Source organism: Protopterus annectens, chromosome 16.part0, assembly GCF_019279795.1.
Source record: "Protopterus annectens isolate FY-2018-M chromosome 16.part0, PAN1.0, whole genome shotgun sequence".
Classification (NCBI taxonomy): Eukaryota; Metazoa; Chordata; order Ceratodontiformes; family Protopteridae; genus Protopterus; species Protopterus annectens.
Genome location: NC_056750.1, coordinates 839,678,422 through 839,699,973, shown reverse-complemented (window position 1 = coordinate 839,699,973; position 21,552 = coordinate 839,678,422). Strand labels below are relative to the sequence as shown.

The 21,552-nt window shown below is 44.4% G+C and overlaps 1 protein-coding gene across 1 annotated transcript in view; it reads left to right on the top strand.

The window, feature by feature from the left end:
• The window catches only part of NUP214 (nucleoporin 214), a 3,229,616-nt gene that overhangs the window by 2,808,642 nt on the left and 399,422 nt on the right, over nt 1-21,552 (top strand). Inside the window, exon 35 of the mRNA XM_044058190.1 lies at nt 3,322-3,493. Within this exon, the coding sequence (XP_043914125.1) occupies nt 3,322-3,493 (172 nt within the window). The remainder of the gene's footprint in view (nt 1-3,321; nt 3,494-21,552) is intronic.

Below are 21,552 nucleotides of genomic sequence, written 5' to 3'. Positions count from 1 at the left end.
CAGGGCAAGTGAGCAGCTGCTCAGCATCAGCCGCAAACATGGAAGTTGTTCCTTCTTCTCCTCTAAAAACTAAGGACAAGCAGCTGCTTAGCCACTGCTGAGCTGCAAACAGGGAAGTTTGTTTCTTGTTTTTTTAAATAAATTGTGGATGAGCGGCGCAACTTTTCTATCTCCATTTACAGGGTTTGGGTCATGGATGATGTCCGAAAGCCACGTGTGTGCAAGTGAGTTCATGGACCCCTTGAGTTTATCGTATGGACCCCAGTTTTGGAAACACTGCTCTATCTTGATGAAGTTTTGTAGTAATCCTGTTTCTGTTGTGAAAAGACTGAACAGTTGCAGACCATTTTTGGGCAAAACCTTCATTCATTTTCACAAGATCAGACCATGTTGTACCACAGCTGTTCTGTTAGATGCCACTGAGTAAGTCTGGCTTTTCAGGGCAGAATCTAGGGAAATATGCTCTCTATACTTTAGGTGTACGTCACCAGCTTGTGTTTTACCTCAGGAAGCTGAGTGAAGCTGAGGAAAAGTGGACAGCATTTATGCTTTTATTCATTTCAAGAAAGCCTAGAGTTTTCCATGTAATCTGTATTCAGACAGATTGCTGACTACATCTTAGTTTGTCATAATTTGGTTAGTCAGTGGATGGAGCAGTAAAAGGTGACTTCTCGATTTTTCTGCTACTTTTGTCACTTTTGATGATTTATCCATTGTAGATATTTCTGCTGCATCCAGTTGGTCACTAGTACATACCTTTAACAATCCTTGCTGCTTGCACTCTGATTTTGCTGTCCTGCAGTTTAGTACATCACGACTGTGCCTTCTGAGATGTCTTGCTTTGGACCACCCTGGCTTCTGCATGGATTCTTTCTAGCCATTACCCATTGCAAAGGTAATGATCCCTTGGCATCAGACATGGCAGGTTAAGGCTGTGAGCTGTACTTCCTGTTGTACAGGGTTTGATTCTGTTAGCCATCTTTTACGTACAGTGTGACCTTGAGCAAGTCACTTAACCAGAGAGTGCATTAGGGCAATTGGGAATTTGGGCTAGGCTGCTGGACTCTAAGCTTAGTGGCTAATTATGACCCTTGAAGTATAATTTGAAAGATGTTGGGATTGTCACCATATTGTTTTAATCCTTAAGATGGGCCATGTGCATTGTGTACGTTTTGCCCTCACTTTTTGTCCACGTTTCAGCTGCCTTGTGGGTGGGATAAGTCTTGTAGTTATTCCATGTTTTTAACTGTAGACTATTTACTTGTTTTTCGAGTGCTACTGCAATGCCCTCTGCACTGGCTCCGTAATCAAGGAGCCTCAGTCCTCACCACTGGCAGCAGTGAGGGACGTCCCCAATGAGAGGATGACAAGTACACACACAGTAAAGTACAATTTCCTTTAAGAATACACAGAGATCACAGTCAGTCTGGGGCTGGTTTCTCCCTTTTTCTCCAGATCCCCAATAAGACTCCCCATTGGCACAGCTATAGGGTTAAGATCTCAACTGAGGGGCCAAGCCAAGACCTCTAGTACCCTCTTTGTCCAACCAGTGCTTCATGTCCCTGCCCATTTGCTGACACACATTGAGATTTGATTTATATACAAACACAGACACTCTTTGGGAAAGCTGGCACATGTTTACTAGCTATGCCCCCTTCTGCCCAGACTGTAAGGTAGTTATCACTGCCAGCAACCCCTCTTTATCAGCTACTCTAAGGCCCTTACAAAGGGTGGCCAATACTACTGTGTAATGTTGCTATAATCCATATGGTAGTTTTTGACCAAGCGTCAGGCTATTAGGATTGGCCTGCACATTGTCACCAAATATATTTGCAAGTACTATAAGAGCTTAAATATGTCTAAACAAACCAGCCACAATTAAAAGTTTAATATATTTAATAATAAATAATAAAAGAACAAAACAATGCTCAATAAACAGTTAAGTCAGAGTTCAAAATCACAGGAAATATTTAAAAACAACATTGCAGGACAGTCTCAAATAAATTCAGAAAACATCTAAACTAATCTTTACTATATTCCTAACTATATCTAAAAGAAATTGCCGTATGCTAGTTACTCACAATTAGCAAGGCTGCTTGACGTACAAAGCCATGCCTGACCCAGCTCTGTTAGAAATGCTACATCTAAAGAAATCCCAATCCCTCCACACGCTCCAGAGACCTCAGCCTCATTACCACAATCAACAGAACATGCTGGAGGGACAGGTTCATAACCCAGAGACTGCCCATGCTCTGGAATAGGCTTCCCATACATGTCAAGCAGAGCACCTCACTGTCCCTCTTCAAGAGAAATCTTGATGAGTGGATGGGAAATAGAAAGTTCACCCTGGGGATCACTCCAGTGGCTCTAATTGATAGAGGCCCTGGGAACTTGCATCAGGCGGCACAATGCCAGGGCACGTCTATGGGCTAGGCTTGTAATGGCTCCAGGGTCATTAGCCTAGTGCACACCTATGAACCTGTGAAATGCAGATGAGTGGATGTTCTTGCTAGGTCCAAGACAAAACACAAAATGCAGAGTCTCTTTCTCGCTCTCTCTCTCTCAGAGAGTTCTTAAATTAATATCACATTTTATTGCTGGGTTAGCCTTGATGACATAACTTTTTGTCACCTGCCTTTACTTCCCAGGCTAACAGAAATGAATACCTCTGTGTTAAAATACATATCTCTCAGATGTGCAGCTGCTAGGAAATCATAAAGCAATATAACAGTTTACATTTTAAACCTAGTAATTACTTTTCTCCAAGACAATAAAAATAAATTTCTAGCTCTAGACATCTTGTCTCCTTGCTACATTAACTTTTATAGCACATGATAAAGCACTTGATTTCAACGTATTTTCTTGAAGTTTTGTAAGTTAATCTTGTATTGTTCCAGCAGGGTATGCTGTGGTTAAATTCTTGAAGCTCAGTACATCACATACAGTTCTGTATAACTCATATCAATATTCACAAGTGGCACAGATTTATTTACAAAATTCCAGATAGCTGGGCTGGCAGTGTACAGCTACTCACTCACATTCTGTTGTGGTAGTACTGGCAAGAGATGTGTGCGAGTCTGCAAAGGAGCTAGAGAGCAGAAGAAAGATCACACCTTGTAACCTACTGCAAATATTTTTGTAGAAGAACAGCTGATATAGTGAGCTTTCTCAGTCAGTGATATTTTGCAGTGTTTTTGCTAACCGTTATACATGTTTTCATAGGTTGTGCTGGAGCTTTATGTTTCATTGTAAAAGTGAAGTTTATTTCTGTCTTGTAACCATTTTCTTTTTTTTCTTCCCTTTTGCCTCTGTTTTGCTCAGGTGGCTTTGGAGCTGCTCCGGTGTTTGGCAGCCCTCCTACATTTGGGGGTACCCCATCGTTTGGAGGGACGCAGACATTCGGTTCAGCCCCATCCTTTTCAAACAACCTGGGCCCAATAGGAGGCAAAGTGTTCGGTGAGGGAACTGCAGCTGCAAACACAGGAGGATTTGGGTAAGAGACAAACATGAAATGTTTTTTTTTTTCCTTAATTAACTTTACTAGATAAATGTTTTTTTGCTGCAGATTAAACCCTTTGTTGTTGCCTAATTTTAAATGTTCCTCTGTACTGCTAGGTTAGCAGAACTGTTAAGTAAGGGAATGTTAATGTTTGGTTTTCTTTCTCATATGCTGGTGTTTGCAGGCAAGAATTAATTCTTAAATGCTTATTATATGGGTACCACTGGATATTTTTCCATTTGCAACAGAGAACAACACTGTTGTACTTTATTCAGTGACAGAGTAACTGCAGGCCGTCGATCTAATATGGAGGACCCACTTTAGTGATGCCTATAGTTAGGTTTGTTCTCTGTGCCTTTCAGCAGTTGTCATTTTCTAGGCATTCTTTTGCTTGAAGATGGAGGTATGGCTGTGATGACCCAGTAATGATGTTGTGTTGACTATATGAGAATGCTTGTCTCTCTTTACACTTGCACGGTTTAGATCTCAGTCCTTGATCTTGCTGGTAAAGTGTTCCACCTTTAGTTTTATTTTCGGTATAAATTCTGAATTCATAAAGAGTGAAGAAAAGCGGTGGTGGGAGGGTTCCTCTGGATGTATTAGAGTTTTATCGGAGAATGCTGCTTGAACGATTGGCTGAAGTAATCTCCTTCTAAACATAGTGCTTTGCCCTCCCAACTTTCCATGGGACAGATCATATCTATCTAATAGGGGATTTGTTTCTGTTCTGGCCCTTTCTCTAAGGGTTTGAGGCCTTCAGGAGGTGCATCTCTGGCTTTCACTTTGGTGGATGCATCTCAAGAAATTCTTGCAGTTTCCCCTCAATTATTTCAGCTTAGTTCTTTGGCCAGCCAGATTGTTGATTGGGAGCATCCACATGGATCGCCCTGTTGTTGATCATCCCCTGCCAAATCCATCTGAAAATGTGAGAAAACAGCTGATGGAGAGGAGAGTGTAATAGGAGTAACAGGAAGGTATATTTCTAGGTCACATTGAGTTTGAACATCACTCACTTGCCAGGTTCCAAGGTAACATGATGGAGGATGGACAGTGACTTCTTTGGAGAGTGCCCCTGAGGCTGGGCTAATGGAAGATGTCACCTTCACTCTGGAAGTCTCTGTGATGGTGCAAACTCACCTCTTTTATGTTTCAGCTGCATTGAATGCCCTTGCTAAGAGCAGTGGGCATAAGTGAATACCTGTGTTGGTCACCCTGGATACATTTCTTCCCTTTGGGGATTAGTTTAGGCAGCTACTTTAATCACCCTTTGGCAAGAGATGCCTTTTTCAGGCATTAGCTTCACTACCTACTTGACACTTTGCCTACGTGGCAGTTTCCTGATGTGTGGTAGCATGCCTTCTTTCCAGTTGGAAGTAGGACAACCCAAAAATGGTCTTAGATGGAGGTCTTATTTGCTGGTCTCCAACTTATACAGTGGTTCTCTAATATTCACCTCAGGGAAGGGGAATTTCTTTGAGGTTTCTGGAGAGCCACATCCCAGAGCTGATCATTGTGTATCCTTCCTGTTTGAGGCCCTTGCTTCTGTAGTGTTTATCTCCTCCTTAGTGTCTTCAAGGGAGTTTGGGACAAGGAAACTACTTCACCTGAAGAGGAGGGGCACCATCTTTCCTGAATTCCTTCTTGCATCTAGCTTAGAACCTCTTCTCTGGCTGTTAGGTTTTCCTCTCCTCCCCTCTCCTGAGAGAGGTGGCTTGCACCCTTGGAATGATTGGAGATCTTGCCTTCCTGATGAGTTGAACCATTAACCTTGTTGGCCTAAATTCTCAGAGTATTTCAGACCCCTAGCATTGGTAGAGGCTTGAGGGAGTGTACCCCTTCTGCCTTCCCTGGTGGGGTTGTAAGCTAATGCTTATCTACCCATGGGTGTTTGAGGTGGGGCAGTTCTCTGCAGTCTTCATTTGACTGGCTTTACTCTACCAGCTAGAGTCTCTAGGCCCTGTCATTGTGCGATTGAAGTATAAATGGAAATGGATCACTTGATCAGTGGATTTGTTTAGTGACGGGGGAACTTGTTTTATTATCCATCATGGAGATTGGAGACGTTTTTTTTTTGTTTATACCTTTTCATATTTGTTTCTTGGAAGCTGTTTATTATCAGAATGGAAGAACAAAGATGTCCATTTGTGCATCGATACATTGTAGCACTTGCTTTTTCGATTGTGAGACTATAAGACAGTTGTGTTTAAACTGTTTTAAATGGCTTTTCAGCAGGCTGAATTGTATTTAATTATTTGTAATGTCTGGCAGTCCGAGTGCATTAGCTGCAGTTAGCTGTTTTAATGTTCAAGTTAAGACATCATTACAGTTTGTGATTGTGGTGCCTATCAAAATACCCTCGGTTCGTCTTTGGAAAGTTTGGAAAACATATTGTGTGGATATTATCATCTGAGAGGTTTAGACACTGTTTTGTTCTTAGATTTCAGCTTTTTAAAGTAACAGCTTATATTGGTTTGTATTTTTGATGGATGGGTACCTAAGCATGGGTGTTGCTTAGCATAAATGTTTTTATTTATTTTAATGTTAACGTCATCAACAATTTTTAGCATTTCTGATGATGTGGCAGTATTTCTTCACTGCCTAGTGAAATTTTATTTTTACCAAGTTATTGCAGTGTCACTGTTATTATTGGATCATATTAACCGTCACGCCTGAGTTATAGTTATATGTAGAGTGCTTAGGAAATAAGCAATGTAATAAAACTTGAACTTCAATTCTGTCAGGCTGGTCCAGTCCAGGCCCTCCTACTCCCTCTATTCAAGGGGTTTGTGCTGTTGTGTGCACCCATCTTGGGCCCACTGCCAGCTGTGTGCATTCTACATGTGAGAACCATAACTTTTTTTTTATTGTTATTATTTTGCCCTCATCCCTCAGTCATCAAATCAGTAAGAGGTTGTTATTCAAGCAGTCAAGAGGATGCTTTGTACTGTGGCCAGCATCCCACCAGTGAGAGCGCTTTTCATTTAAGAACCTAATCTGACCCTTCTCCTAGTGCTGGCATAAAGACTTGCATTGCCACAAAGGCTGCCTGTGCCCACTGAATCCACACTTGTATGCTTCCCATGTACTTTGGCAAGAGCCTGGCATCACTGGCTTGGGCGGCCATTCCCACACAATCCTAACTTGCCCCCTCCACTTTGCATGAAGAGCACCTGCAATCCATTGTGGCAAGAAGCACCATCCCACCCTTTTTCCCCTAGGATAGCCATGGCCTTCCCTGCTGAATGCACTAAGAAGCATGCAAGCTGCTGATCGAACTTGGATTACCCGTGCTGTATTTAGGGATTTATCCTTCAAAGCCACTGGCACATGCTGAGCCAAAATGCCTTGGGTGCTTGGGTGCTGCCTTACAGTGGGGTATCTCTTGTGCTGACATTATTAATGGATTGAAAAGTTGAGAGAACGAGGCTTTTCTGTTCTCTTTTGTTGTGCGGAACACATGGTATCAGTTGGGAAAGCCCAAAAGTTTAACAGAGTTGCATTGAACCATGAGCAGATCTTCTTTCAAGGGCCCTCCTCTCACATTCCTCTCCTGGTGGTATGTTTTGTTCTAGAGGGGAATGCTTGATGGCATTCTTTTCTTCCTTTTAAGGAAGTAGTTATGATCTTTTTCTTTCATATCTTTGTTGGTCAAGGCTCTTCTCTGCTGTGGGGATATGTCTCAGGTCATTGAAGGGGCTTATGTTTGCACCTGTTCTACTCAGGAGCTACTCTGCTCAGGGGCTTCTGGTTCCAGAATGGGGCTTAGCTCCATTCAGTGGCAACCCATTCCCCCTCTATTTCCCTTTACACGTTGGAGGGATAGCTGATCCATTTTCAGCAGTGGGGAAATTTTCCCTCTGCTTTGAAACCTGGCTGGATGTCTTCACCCTGGGTGCTGGCTGTTCTGCACCTTTCATGTAGTATGCTTCTCCGTAAGTGTAGGTTACAAGCTTAACCCCTGATAAATGATTGAACAGTGTTGTCCTTAATGGCTTTGGGGCTCTCTTCAGAGTCTGATAAGACTTGCTGTCTCCTGGTGACAGGCGTTGGTCTACCCCCCTGTTGCCTCTCATTTGGGATCTGGCCTAAAGGACCCTGCTAGTCTCTGTCAGTCTTTCATGTAGGGGGCGGAGCTGCTGGCCATCTTTCACTTGAGTCCAAGTGGGAGTAATTCTGGTGTGTAATGACCTGTACTGTGGACCTTATTGTTTGGAAGTCTTTGGGTATCTACCTGTCCTGGGTATCTGTTTAATAGGTTTCATTTCCCATTAAAAGAATTACTTTGGGAGGTAAATCATCTTTATATTGGGTCCTTTGCATGAGATGTTAAACCAAAGCCCCATCTGCGTGAGTTGGTGTTAGCACATTTGGATATAAAAGCTCTGGATAGCTCATGGCACTTTTATGTAGTCAGTACCTATACCACCTTGGTTCTCCCTTTGAAAAGAGACCATTGGCATAGTGGGACTAAACTAGTCGGCAAAGAATAAGTAAATAATAATATGTGAGGCATGATAGAAACTCAGCATCTACATTTTAATGTCTTCACTTGGTAGGGAATGTCCTTCATTCCTTGTTTTGTCACCTGGCTGTTTGCTGTGGGAAATCAACCAAGAGTAATTTCTAATTCCACACATAGTGGCTCTACCTCGTGTTCCAAAGAGGTTTTCAATGTTGAATAAACAGATGCATTCTTACCATATCATTTAGTCTTTGACAAGGGCTCTACCTGATGAGACATGAATAACCCTCCCTGTGTTCTTTCATTTATTTATTTATTTAACATTTGTTAACCGGGAAAGTCTGACTGGGACAGAACCCATTTTCAGTGGAGTCCCGGGGAGAAACGATCCAGATGCATGTCTTTGAAATGTGGGATGAAACCAGAGCACCCGGAGGAAACCCACGAGAATGCAGGGAGGACATGCAAAGACTGCACAACAGGCATCCAGCCAAGAATCGAACCGAAGAACCTCTTGCTGTGAGGCGACAATGCTAACTGCTGCACCACTGCACCACCCAATCATCTGACCTTGGTTGTTGGGATCTGTTTATGATAGGTAAATATTAACATGCATCTCAGTTATCCCCCATCGCTGCCAACTGTCAGATCTCTCCCAATCAGATCCTGAGCATTTTCTCCCCATTCTAGGCAATTGTTGCAGATCATTGTGTGGACAAGATCCATTTAAGAGGTATTGACCAGGCAGCCATGAGGGATGGTTGTGCCCTCACTGCCTTCCTGGCAGTAAAGGTAGTTGAATGGCTTAACTGCACCCCTTGGGCAGAGAGAGAGAGATGATGTTCTTCGTGTTTCACTGTTGCAGTCATCACACTTGGGTTATCAGTCTGCAGGTAGCCCTCAGTTGGCCCAAATACCAGAGAGTTAGTATTTCTGCGTCTGATGCTGTCGCTCCAGGATTGACGTCAGGTCATGTGGGGTATAAAAACAGGCAGCTGACACCATTACATTAGTCTTTCTTGCCGAGGAGCCCAAAGCATAAGCAGTTCGCAAGTGCCAGTCGACCACTACCTGAATTTTCATTTACAAATTGAATAATCCTGAAGTCTTCTAAAGCTAAGTACCCCTTTGGGGATCTTTTTTTCTTACTCTAACCGATGTCAGAAAAAGTTAACAATTGTCTTGCTTATGGAAAGCAAATACCTCACAGAGATTTTCATTCTTACTGTGCCACCTGTTTAGGCCCAGACCACGACGTACCTTGCTGTCGGTTTTGTGCCTTGTTTAACGCCTGAACCATTCATCGTCGTTGAGCTGTCTTTGTTGCTAAATTCTTTCATTCTTGATCTCCGTATTCTGAAATGGCTTCGGTAAGCCATCCGACTACCGATATTCCGAAAAAACGTAAGGATAAAGACAGAGACAGACCGCATAGGTCCTAAGCTGCCGACGCTTCTGTTAAGCTAGTCTCCAGTCCGCCGGTGCTTAGTGAGGCACTTTTGCAGCCCCTGATACCCACTTCAGTGGATTCACAGGCCTCTACCGAAACCCATTCGGAGTCCGGTATGCCGCGAGACTCTTTTTCGACTATGGAACCTGCGGATTTCTCTACATTGGATGGGTCCGGAGCCGTTGTGCAGGCACTGGCTGCTGAGGCAGTTTTTCACTCAGCCGATGTTCGAATCAAACCAACAACTTCTTTTTTAACCAAAACTACCGAGTTTCTTAGGGCCAGAGTATGCACTACGCCTAGAAAACCGATGACCAAAGCGCATGCACCTGCTCCCATGCCACAAAAGCAAATGCTTAGAATGGCCGAAGACCTTATTACGTTGATTAGGGAAAGTCAGCCTTCCCCTGCTAAGAGAAGGAGACCAGTCCCCCTACAGCTTCCACAGACCAGGAGTCAGATGACTGAGATTTCTGATTATGAAGACATTCCCTTGTCTGCTTATGAGGATTCAGATGCAGAGGAATCCATTCCCTCTTCCTTGCCTCCAGAGAATTATTCTTTTGGTGAAACCATGCATATCTTAAGAGAGCATTTTCACTGGGAATGCCAAGACTATCCTCAGTCCAAAAAGAGACTCCGAGAATTTCTAGAGTTGCCGCAGCACAGGCCTTTAGCAATTCCCTCTATCCTGGATATTGTTGATGATGTTTTTATGGAATCTAGTCTTACTCCTGACACTTTACCCCCTGCCCCTAGGAAAACAGACAGGTATTAGAGTACCTGACACCCACAAATTTATTTTCAAGAATCCTACTGCTGACCCAGAGATCATTTCCCAGGGGCCTAAAGGTATCAAGGCAACTACAGCCAAGAATCCCACCCCTTTGGACAGGGTTTCCAGAGCTCTGGATAGATGGGGGTAAGAAGGTATATACCTCTGTTACTCTTGCTATTAGGGCATTGAATTGTCAGTTTCACATGCTGAAGTACCAGCAACATATTATGGAACTTATTAAACAGAAAGTGGCAACCTTTACAGACTTTGCAGAGAATAAAGAATTGCAGAAGCTTATGCACTCTGCAAGCCAAGTCAACAAACATACCTTTCAGTGTGGCTTTGATGCCCCAGAAGCATCTTGCAGGGCAGCAGTCACTGTCTCTGTACTGAGAAGAGATGCTTGGCTCAAGGAGCAGACCTTGTCAGACCATGTCAAGTCAAAGTTACTAGACACTCCTTTGAACAAGGACAATTTGTTTGGCACCAAAGCAGAAGAGGTTCTTAAAAATATGGAAGAAAAAGCTAAGCCTATGCAGACTGTAAAAGAATTTTTGCAGGTACAACCTCCTAGATTTAGTAGGCATTGCCTTTCCAAACACTGGTCCTTTCCAGCCCCCTCCAGGCCATCTGAAGCCAGACCCAGGGGAAACAGACCACCCAGACTACAGTCTCAGAGTATGCAGAGATCTAAGCAATGGAGTGCCCCCACCCCTAAAGCAGGGAGTGGTAAGCCACATCCCTACAGAAAAAACTCACAATGATTTCCTTACTCCACTCCCCAGCCTTTCCCAATTGTTTGTGCCCCTAGGACGAAAACTTGCCCTTCATGCAAAAAACTGGATGTCCATCACACAGGACTGGTGGGCCCTCAACATTGTAGCCGAGGGGTACAAATTTTATTTCCATTCACTGCCAACCCCAAAAGGGTTTCCAGACCTTCCTCCAAACCAGTGGGAAGAGGCTCAAAACCAAGTAGCTTCCCTGCTCAATATCAGAGCTATTCAGCCGGTTCCAGTAGAAAAGAGGGGTCAAGGATTCTACTCCAGACTCTTCCTGGTACCCAGGAAAGAGGGCTCTTGGCAACTAATGCTGGATTTTTCAATTCTCGACACCTTCCTGGTGTTACCAAATTTCAAAATGCTTACCCTGCAACAGCTACCTCCTATGCTAGCCAAGGATGCCTGGTTAGTCACCCTAGACTTAAAAGAAGCCTATCGGCACATCCCCATAAGGGAGTCATGCAGGAAGTGTCTACGTTTCAGGGCAGGATCTATGCATTATCAGTTCTCTGCATTTCCCTTTGGCTTATCTACTTCACCCAGTTTTCACAAAATGCCTGGCTCCAGCCATTGCATACTGCAGGCAGAGAAAGATCCATATTTAACCGTACTTGGACGACTGTCTGATTCAGGCGGACAGTCAGGAATTGCTGTTGCAGCACCTGACATTTGTAAAACACCTTCTCACTTCCTTGGGGTACACCATCAACGAAAAGAAATCAAAAATGGCACCCAGTCAGAAAATTGTATTCCTGGGAGCAAGTTTGTACACAACATCCCATATGGCATTCCTGACTTCAGAAAAAGAAGCCTATCTGACAGCCTACTTCAAACAAATGGCCACCAGAACCCAGCTATCCACAAGGAAAATACTGCAGGCCAATAGGGTTCATGGCCAAATGTGTACTGCTAATTCCATATGCAAGACTGCATATCAGGAAACCTCAGTGGTACTTAAAATGTCTTTGGTGCCAACATTCTCAGGACCTGGAAACAGTCATTCGTATCATACCCTGTCTATGGACATAGTTCCTTTGGTGGGCAGAAACATGCAACCACAACAAGGGACTGCCCTTTCCTCAACCCCATGCCTTCCAGACCCTAATCAATGACGCATCAGACTATGCCTGGGGAGCACACATGGACGGCAAATGCATTCAGGGCCATTGGAGCCCAAGTCAAATTCATCTGCACGTCAACCAAAAAGAGATGCTAGCTGTACAGAATGCCCTAACAGCTTTCAGATCCCTTCTGTTTCCAGGACAACTGCTAATAAAAGCAGACACCACAGTTATGTGGAACATCAACAAGCAGGGGGGAACCCACTCCTACCCACTCTGCAGATTAGCCATGGCCCTGTGGCACACGGCCTTGGGCATGCAAGTCCATCTGCAAGCTCAATTCCTGCCAGGCAAACAAAACTCACTGGCAGATGACTTAAGCAGAAATCTCCTAGACCCACACGAGTGGCAATTGGAGTCCAGCACCTTCAACCATCTGATTTAGAAATGGGGGACCCCAGAGCTGGGTCTCTTTGCCTGCCCCCTACAACCACCAGCTCAGCAAATTCTGCACCAGGAATCCTCACAGAAGGGCCTGGAAAGTGGATGCCCTATCTTTTCAGTGGGTAAATTTCTCAATATATGCCTTCCCCCTCTGCCCCTTCTCTCAAGAGTATTACTTAAGATAAGGCAGGACAGACCAAGGACAGTCCTGATTGCCCCGGACTGGCCACACCAGCACTGGTACCCACTCCTGCCCAGCCTGTCACCGGTGCCACCCTGGCACCTACAACAGAACACAACCCTGCTCTCTCAGCAGGAGTGACAGATTTTGCATCCACAAATGAAAACCCTAAATCTTGCAACATGGCTTGTTCCTTAATTTCTTCCCCAGCAACCCTAAGCAAGCAGGTGCTGGACATCATTCCTGAAGCCCGAAGACCCAGTACAAGAAAATCCTATGTTGATAAGTGAAAAAGGTTCTGCTCCTGGATTCAATCTAAAGGAGAGGACACTCGTCTGCCCTCCCTGCCTCTAATCCCGGATTACTTAGCAGATCTACTCCACAAAGGCCTGTCCTTCTCCTCCATTAAGATACATACCTCTGCCATTTTGGCTCATTACAACACTGAGCCACTTGTCTTCACGCACCCTCTTATCAAACAGTTCCTGAGAGGGGCAAACAACTTAAGGCCACCAAGGATAGCACCCACCCCTGCCTGGGACCTTAACTTTGTACTGAAAAAGCTCAAACTTCCCCCCTGAGTTAAAATTCCTCTCTTAGAAAACAGCCTTGCTTCTGGCCATCACTTCAGTTAGAAAAGTGTCTGAGCTACAAGCACTTATGGCTGCGGAACCCTTCATTATTTTCCATGCTGACAGGGTTTCCCTCAGGACTAACCCTTCCTTTATGCCTAAAGTGGTGTCCAGTGTGGCTCTCAACCAATCCATCCATTTGCCAACTTTCTTCCCTAATCCTCAAAATAAAGGGGAAAGGATCCTGCACTCCTTGAACATGCACAGACAGCTCAGGTTATACCTTGATAGGACTAAGCCCTTCAGAACATCTGACCAGTTACTAGTCAGCTTTGCAACAGGGACAGAGGGCAAGGCCATTTCAAAACAAACCATTTCCAAATGGATACCACACTGTATCATTTCTGCTACAAGCACCATGGGAAACCAACCGCTCAGGGGGTCAGAGCACATTCCACTAGGGTAACATCTACCTCTACAGCATTTCTCAGGGGAGTCCCTACCAGGGACATCCTGGAAACTGCTACCTGGAGTTCTGTACACACCTTCACCAAACATTACCACCTGCCTATCTTTTCCAATTCCAGGGAAGGTTTTGCAACAGCAGTCCTGCAAGTCATACTAGCCAGCTCTTAACTCTTCTTGACTGCCTCCACCCGTCTTCAGCTTTGGGAATCCACCCAAGTGTGATGACTGCAACAGTGAAACACTAAGAACGTAGTACATTTGTATACACTTACCGTAAATGTAGCTGTTCGAGTGTATTCACTGTTGCAGTCCTGGATGTTCATCTTGCATACAGCTGCAGTCATAACAGATGGGTTCTCCTGCCGTCAGGCGGGTCCTCGGTCGGCCGAATTCCAAAGTCTAGGTCCGGCGTCGGTCGTCGCCGCTTCTTCCCTGATGTCGGTGCGACAGGGGTATAAAAGAACCAGCCAACGCCATTTTCTTCAGTCTTTCTTGCCGCGCGGTGCCCGAAGCAGAAGCAGTTCGCAAGTGCCGGTCGGCCAGCTCCTGAAATTACGAAAGTTTTGCAACCGAAGTCTTCTTGAAAGCTAAGTACCCCGTTGGGGAAACTTTTCTTGCCTCAGACTGATGTCAGACAAAGTTAATAATTGTATTTCATGTGGGAACCAAATACCGCATAAGGATTTCCATTCCCTCTGTATTCCTTGTTTAGGCCCAGACCACGACGTCTCGGTCTGTCGTTTTTGTGCTACATTCAACAAACGCACCATTAAGCGTCAGGCAGAGTTCGCCCAGCATTATTTTGGCAAAACATTTAACTATATTATGTCGTCGGATACTCCGACTCCAGTTTTGTCTAAAAAGCGCAAAGATGACCAAACCACGAGGTCCGCGGCCTCTACCGACACCACGCCAAAGCCGACTACACGTGGTCCGGTTCTCAGCGAGGCGCCTATGCAGCCCCTGACTACTGACGACACTTCATTGGCGGTGTCTCCTGTGCCCGAGGTCGCACGCTCCTCGGCCCACACCCCGACTACAGATACCGAAGCCACTCTTGGTGGTGAATCTCAAAATGTGGACAGGTCTACCTCCTCTCAAGGTGTCTTCAGACCTTCCTCTTCTTTTTCCATCAAGGCTTTCACTAAATCTAAAGCAGCCATGCATTCTAAGAGACAAGCTACACAGGGCCCATCTCCAGGCCCCATGCCTAAAAAACAGATGCTTAAAATGGCTGAAGATTTAATTACTCTTATCAGGGGTTCTCAACCCCCCGGACAAAAGGCCCAGAGTGGAGGAAGAATCCCCCTCCTCTGATCAGGGCTCCATTACATCAGAGCACTCTGATGAACAGGAACATTCTTACTCCCCTTTTGAAGACTCTGATGCAGAGGAGTCCATTCCCTCTGTATCCCCCCCAGAGGATTACTCATTTGGGGAAACTTTGCATACCTTAAGGGAACACTTCCACTGGGAAGGCCAGGATTATTCAGATTCCAAGAAAAGGCTTAGGGAATTTCTCTTGCTACCTCAGCACAGGCCTCTGGCTATACCTCCTGTCTTGGACATACTAGATGATGTGTACTCGGAGGCCTGCCTTAACCCGGATTCTCTACCTCCAGCCCCAGTCAAGCCTGACAGGTACTACAGGGTTCCTGACTCACACCAATTTCTATACAAAAGCCATGCTGCTGACCCAGAAACCATTTCACAGGGCCCCAAGGGAATTAAGGTCTCCACTGCTAAAAATCCATTACCTTCCAAGAGAGATTCCAGATCCTTAGAAAGGTGGGGAAAAAAGGTATATACCTCAGCCACCTTAACCATGAGGGCATTAAACTGTCAGTTCCATATGCTAAAGTACGAACAGTTTTTGTTATCACAATTGAGAAGTAAAATGTCACAACCTGAACAACCAGACTTGAAGGAGTTTGATGCATAGTGCCGAACAAGTGGGTAAACAATACCTTACAATGTGGTTTTGATGCTCTAGAGGCCTCATGTAGAGCTGCTGTTACAGGATCAGTCATACGTAGACATGCCTGGCTCAAGGAACAAAACCTTACCAGATCATGTCAAAGCTAAATTACTAGATGCCCCTCTACAAAAGGATGTATTATTTGGTGCTAATGCTGAGGAGGTATTAAGGAAAATGGAGGAAAAGGCTAAATCAATGCAAACTGTGAAAGATTTTCTACAGGTACAACCCCCACGTTTCAGTAGAAATTGGCCTTAAAAAATTGGTCCTTTCCAGCCACGGACAGACCCCAAAGAGGTAGATACAGGCGCCCAAGGAGCAGAGGGCAATGCCAAGGATCGTTTAGAGGCAGACAATGGCAAGCTCCTACACAAAGAGGTGGTGAGGATAACTCGCAACCATTCAGAAAGCAAGCCCAATGACTTTCCCCTTTGCATGCCAAGCAAGACTCAAATGGCAGCACCCTTAGGCGGAAAACTGGCATTATTTTCAAAAAATTGGCATATTGTCACAAAAGACAAATGGATCCTGGACATTATAAACAGAGGCTACAGATTCCATTTTCACACCCTTCCAGAAATGAGAGGCATGCCAAACCTGCCACACAATCAAAGGGCAGAGGCACAAAGACAAATTTCAGATCTCATAGACATGAAAGCTATTCATGAGGTACCTACGCACGAACAAGGTCAAGGTTTTTATTCCAGACTATTCCTTGTACCAAGGAAGGGAAAAGATTGGAGACCTATTTTGGACCTATCCATCCTAAACACATTTCTACTCGTACCAAAATTCAAGATGCTCACTCTACAGCAGCTTCTTCCCATGCTGGGCAAGGAGTCTTGGCTGGTAACATTGGACCTCAAGGAGGCATACCTGCATGTCCCAATCAGACAAAATTGCAGAAGATACCTCAGATTTCTTGCAGGTTCAACCCACTATCAATTCTCTGCATTGCCCTTTGGCTTATCTACTGCGCCCAGAGTATTGACGAAATGCCTGGCATCAGTAATTGCCTACTGCAGACTTCAAGGGATACAAATATACCCCTATTTGGACGACTGCCTGATCCAAGCAGACAGCAAGCACATTCTTCTGAAACATCTGGCTTATGTAATAATGTTGTTGAATTCTCGGGGATACACAGTCAACAAAAAGAAATCAAGGCTAATACCCTCTCGGAAAATAATTTTCCTGGGTGCCAACTTGGACACAAACACCCAGATGGCCAACCTCACGCCAGAGAAGCAGGGGCAACTAACTCAATAGTTCAGAACACTAGCAAATTGCACCAGGCTGACTGCAAGGAAAATCCTGCAGGCTCTGGGATTCATGGCATCTTGCATCTTACTAATCCCATGTGCAAAGCTGCATATGAGGAAACTTCAATGTTACCTGAAAAACCTATGGTCTCAACACAGCCACAGTTTGGAAACAATAATACCACTAAATCCATGTCTTCAAAAGGAATTTCTGTGGTGGGCTCAAGCATGCCAAACAAACACAGGTCTCCCATTCAGCAAGCCTCAAGCAAATCAAGTCATCACAACAGACGCCTCGGACTACGCCTGGGGGGCGCACATGACAGATCGGTGCATTCAGGGCAAATGGTCCCAAAAAGAAAAGCACCTTCACATCAATCAAAAGGAAATGCTAGCAGTAATAAATGCTATTATAGCTTTCAAAGACCTTCTGCAACCAGGTCAACTATTGATAAGAACGGACAACACCACAGTAATGTGGTACATAAACAAACAGGGAGGAACCCATTCATACCCCCTATGCAGACTGGCCATGTCACTTTGGAACATGGCCCTGGACTTACAAATCGAACTACAAGCACAGTACATGCCAGGCAAGGAAAACACACTGGCGGACAACCTAATCAGAAATATGACAGATCCACACGAATGGAAGTTGCATCCTCAAGTTTTTACAGAGATAACTCAAGCGTGGGGAAGGCCAGACATAGATCTCTTTGCCTCCCACAAAAATCACCAATTGACAAAATTCTGCTCAAGGATTTTTCATCCAAAGGCCTGGAAAGTGGACACTCTCTCTTTCATTTGGACATCAATGACAGTTTATGCCTTCCCACCTCTTCCTCTGCTGCCCAAAGTTCTATTAAAAACCAGAGCAGACAGACCAAAGATGATTCTCATTGCTCCAGACTGGCCAAGACAACACTGGTACCCACTCCTGAGGAGCCTGACGCATTCCCCTCCATGGACCCTGCCTCTAATGCCTCTTCTTCTGACTCAGCACAGCTTCAAAACTCTTCACAGTCAGCTAAAAACACTCAATCTAGCTGCATGGAAGATTCCTTAGCATCACAACAGACCCTACTCTCCAAGGAGGTGCAAGATGTCATTTTGGAGGCCAGAAGGCCGTCTACTAGAAAAGCTTACTCCGCAAAATGGAAACGTTTTTGTGTCTGGAATAAGAAAAAGGGCCAGGATCCTGGAAAACTGAATTTACCTCAAATATTACAGTATCTAGCTGAGCTTCTAAGCAGTGGACTTTCATTCTCCTCCATCAAAATCCATGCCTCAGCCATTTCTGCAGAATACAACACTGATCCACCCTTATTCTCTCACCCCCTCTTAAGACAGTTCCTCAGAGGGGCTAAGAATCTAAAACCCCCAAGGAAACAACCAATACCTGCTTGGGATCTCAATTTCATTCTAGAAAAACTGACCTTGCCTCCTTTTGAGCCAGCTGCCTCATCAGATTTGCAATATTTGTCCTGGAAAACAGCTTTCCTTCTGGCTATTACCTCAGCTCGTAGGGTATCAGAACTACAAGCTCTCATGGCTGTGCAGCCTTTTATCATCTTCCATCAGGACAGAGTTTCCTTATGAACCAACCCGTCCTTTATGCCAAAAGTGGCATCCAGGGTAGCTTTGAATCAGGCTATACACTTACCTACCTTTTATCCTAATCCTCAAAACAAAGGGGAGAGATTACTACATTCCTTGGACATCCACAGACAACTGCGTTATTATTTGGACAGAACAAAGCCTTTCAGAAAATCAGAACAGCTCTTTGTGTCCAATGCTATAGGAGCTCAAGGGAAGCCAATTTCCAAACAGACAAACTCAAAATGGATAGCCCACTGCATACGCTTTTGTTATTCTTTTCATGGCAAAACTGTACCTACAGGCATCAGATCTCACTCCACAAGGGCCATGGCTACCTCTGCAGCTTTCCTCAGAGGAGTTCCTACCAAAGATATTTTAGAAGCAGCCACTTGGAGTTCTGTGCATACCTTCTCCAAACACTACCACCTTCCATTATACTCCAAATCTAGAGCAGGCTTTGCCACTGCAGTCTTGCAGGGCATCCTGGCTCCTCCTAGTTCCACCTAGTGCCTACCACCCCTTTCTTAGCTTTGGGATTCTACCCATCTGTTATGACTGCAGCTGTATGCACGATGAACATAGTACAGTTTTGTACCTTCCATAAATGTAGATGTTCGAGTGCTAATACAGCTGCAGTCCAGGTTTCCCTCCCTCCTTCCCCTCTTGGGACAGGCCTATTGGCTAACTCCTCCTCATATAACCTGATTGGGGTATTCATTTATGGTGTATTTGCTTGCACTATTGTATTTTGATTATATGGCATTGCTTTATTACACAAATTTATGTATTGCCTTCCTTCTGGGGGCACCTGACATCTGGGGCAAGAAAAACTGAAGAAATTGGCGTCGGCTGGTTCTTTTATACCCCTGTCACACTGACGTCAGGGAAGAAGCGACGACATCCGACGCCGGACCTAGACTTTGGAATTCGGCCGACCGAGGACCCGCCTGATGGCAGGAGAACCCATCTGTTATGACTGCAGCTGTATTAGCACTCGAACATCTACATTTATGGTAGGTACAAAACTGTACTTTCTTCTTTCACCTGATCCATTGCATGTCCTGTATGGTCAGGAAAGTTCTGAGTAAGCATGAGGACCTCCCAGAGTTTGTACTTAGAGGACCTGGTGATGCGCTGTTTTTGGCTTCCCCAATTTGTTATCATGCTACCTTGTGAGACTTATGTGGCATAGGTTCTGGTTTGTGCCTATACAAAATGGCATAGCCAAGCTCTTTACTTGCAGGAGGAGTTGAGTAATAAAACCTTATTCTTGGGGAGCTGCTATTAGCTCAGGCTATGGAAGATCTGGTCAGTTTTCTGCACATATCTGCCTTCGCTATTAACTCTGTGTTTATGATCCCACTTTGAAAGGAATTTGAGTCTAGCCATCCTTTCAAAAAGCAAAAAAGGGTTACTGACCATCTGATTTAGACTTTGAAATGTCACAGCATTCTGCTGCTTCTCCCTCACCTCATGCTAGTTAAATTTCCAAGGTGAAACCACCAGATGATCAGTCCTGACTCCAGTCAGGGATTGGTGTTGGTGATGGATTCTTCTTCATGCTGATCTTACCGTAAAAATCATCCCAAATGATCGATAGGTTCTGTACCAAGGTCACTGTTGTCCTCCTCTTGGAATTTAGAGCTCCTTCATCTCAGCAAAATATTGGGACTGGACCATGCCCTTTTAGTTGAAGGTACTGTATATGTTGACCCATTTTCTGATGATGGTAAAGGGTTTTACTGTTGCTTCTTTGTTCTAAAGAGGATGTGCAAGATCTGTCCCATCCATTCAGTTAATTCTTCTCTCCCATCAGTATTGTATCTCAGTTCATAAATATACATTCTTGCAGTCTTTATGCCTCACTCAAAAACAGTTACATGTTTTAATGTTTTTTTTATAGTTTTTGATAAAATCTTAATCTTACATAGAAGATTCATTCTTCTTAGGGACTGTCTCAAGATGTTTAAAGTCCCAGAATCGTTGATCCCCCCACCTTTTCGTAACATTCCAAGATTTATGGAATAAAAATTCAAGGTATCTTGATTGATAGCCAGTAGCCCATAGGCCAGCTGGCTTGTTGTAGAGTTTTGGAAGTGGAAAGCTGTTTTAGTTTGAGGTCTGACTCTTGTAGCCTTTGAGGCACACAGTATACCTTTCAATCCTTTAGATAGTTTAACTTTCCTTAGTGAAGGGAGGTTGTTGGACAGATGTTCTAAGACTTTTTTTACCTGCATGTAGTGTGTTCACACTGATTGCTCTTACCACTGTTGCCGCCATCATTATCAACCGTTTTCCAATTGTATATGGTGTTGCAGTGTCATATCAGTGTTAGTCAATGTGACCATATCACCTGGAGTCAGGGTTTACACCCCTGAGTGGCTAGAACCTTATGATATCTTTTTAGTGTTTTGCTTTTGGTGAAGTTCACAAGCATGGTGTGCAGAGGCCTACAGGCTCTGCTCATTATGTCTCTCACGGTACCATTCAGGATTGTGATTAACAATGATGGATGTAAAAAAAAACATCCCTCTTTATCAATTGTGCAAATTTGTGCATAGTTCACAGTTGTGCACTAAAAAGTCCAGTACCCAGTTCATCCCTCAATTCGATCTGCAGCTACACCACTGCTGTAATCCACTGTGTTTTATGACTGCAACACAGCATGGCAGCGAAACATTGTGAAGTAAGGTATTACTGAATACTTTTTCCCTGTTCTTTGTGCTTCTCCATTATGCTTCATTAGACACAACAAGGATTTAGGGTCATTGAAGTAATGAGGGGATCTGGTGTTGTGCTGCTCCCACTGGGAGACTCTCAGCATCATCACCATGTGGGTATGGTTGTGGTAACAGGGTTGCCTGCACCACACAGAATGCCATTGCTGGTTGTTTTTTTTCTAATTATGAAGTAGATTTTTGTAAATACCAGTCAAACAGCACTGTTATGGTGCTTACCTACGTGTGCTGTGCAACATATTAGTAGAGAATGCGGAATTGCTGCAGTGCGTGTCCAG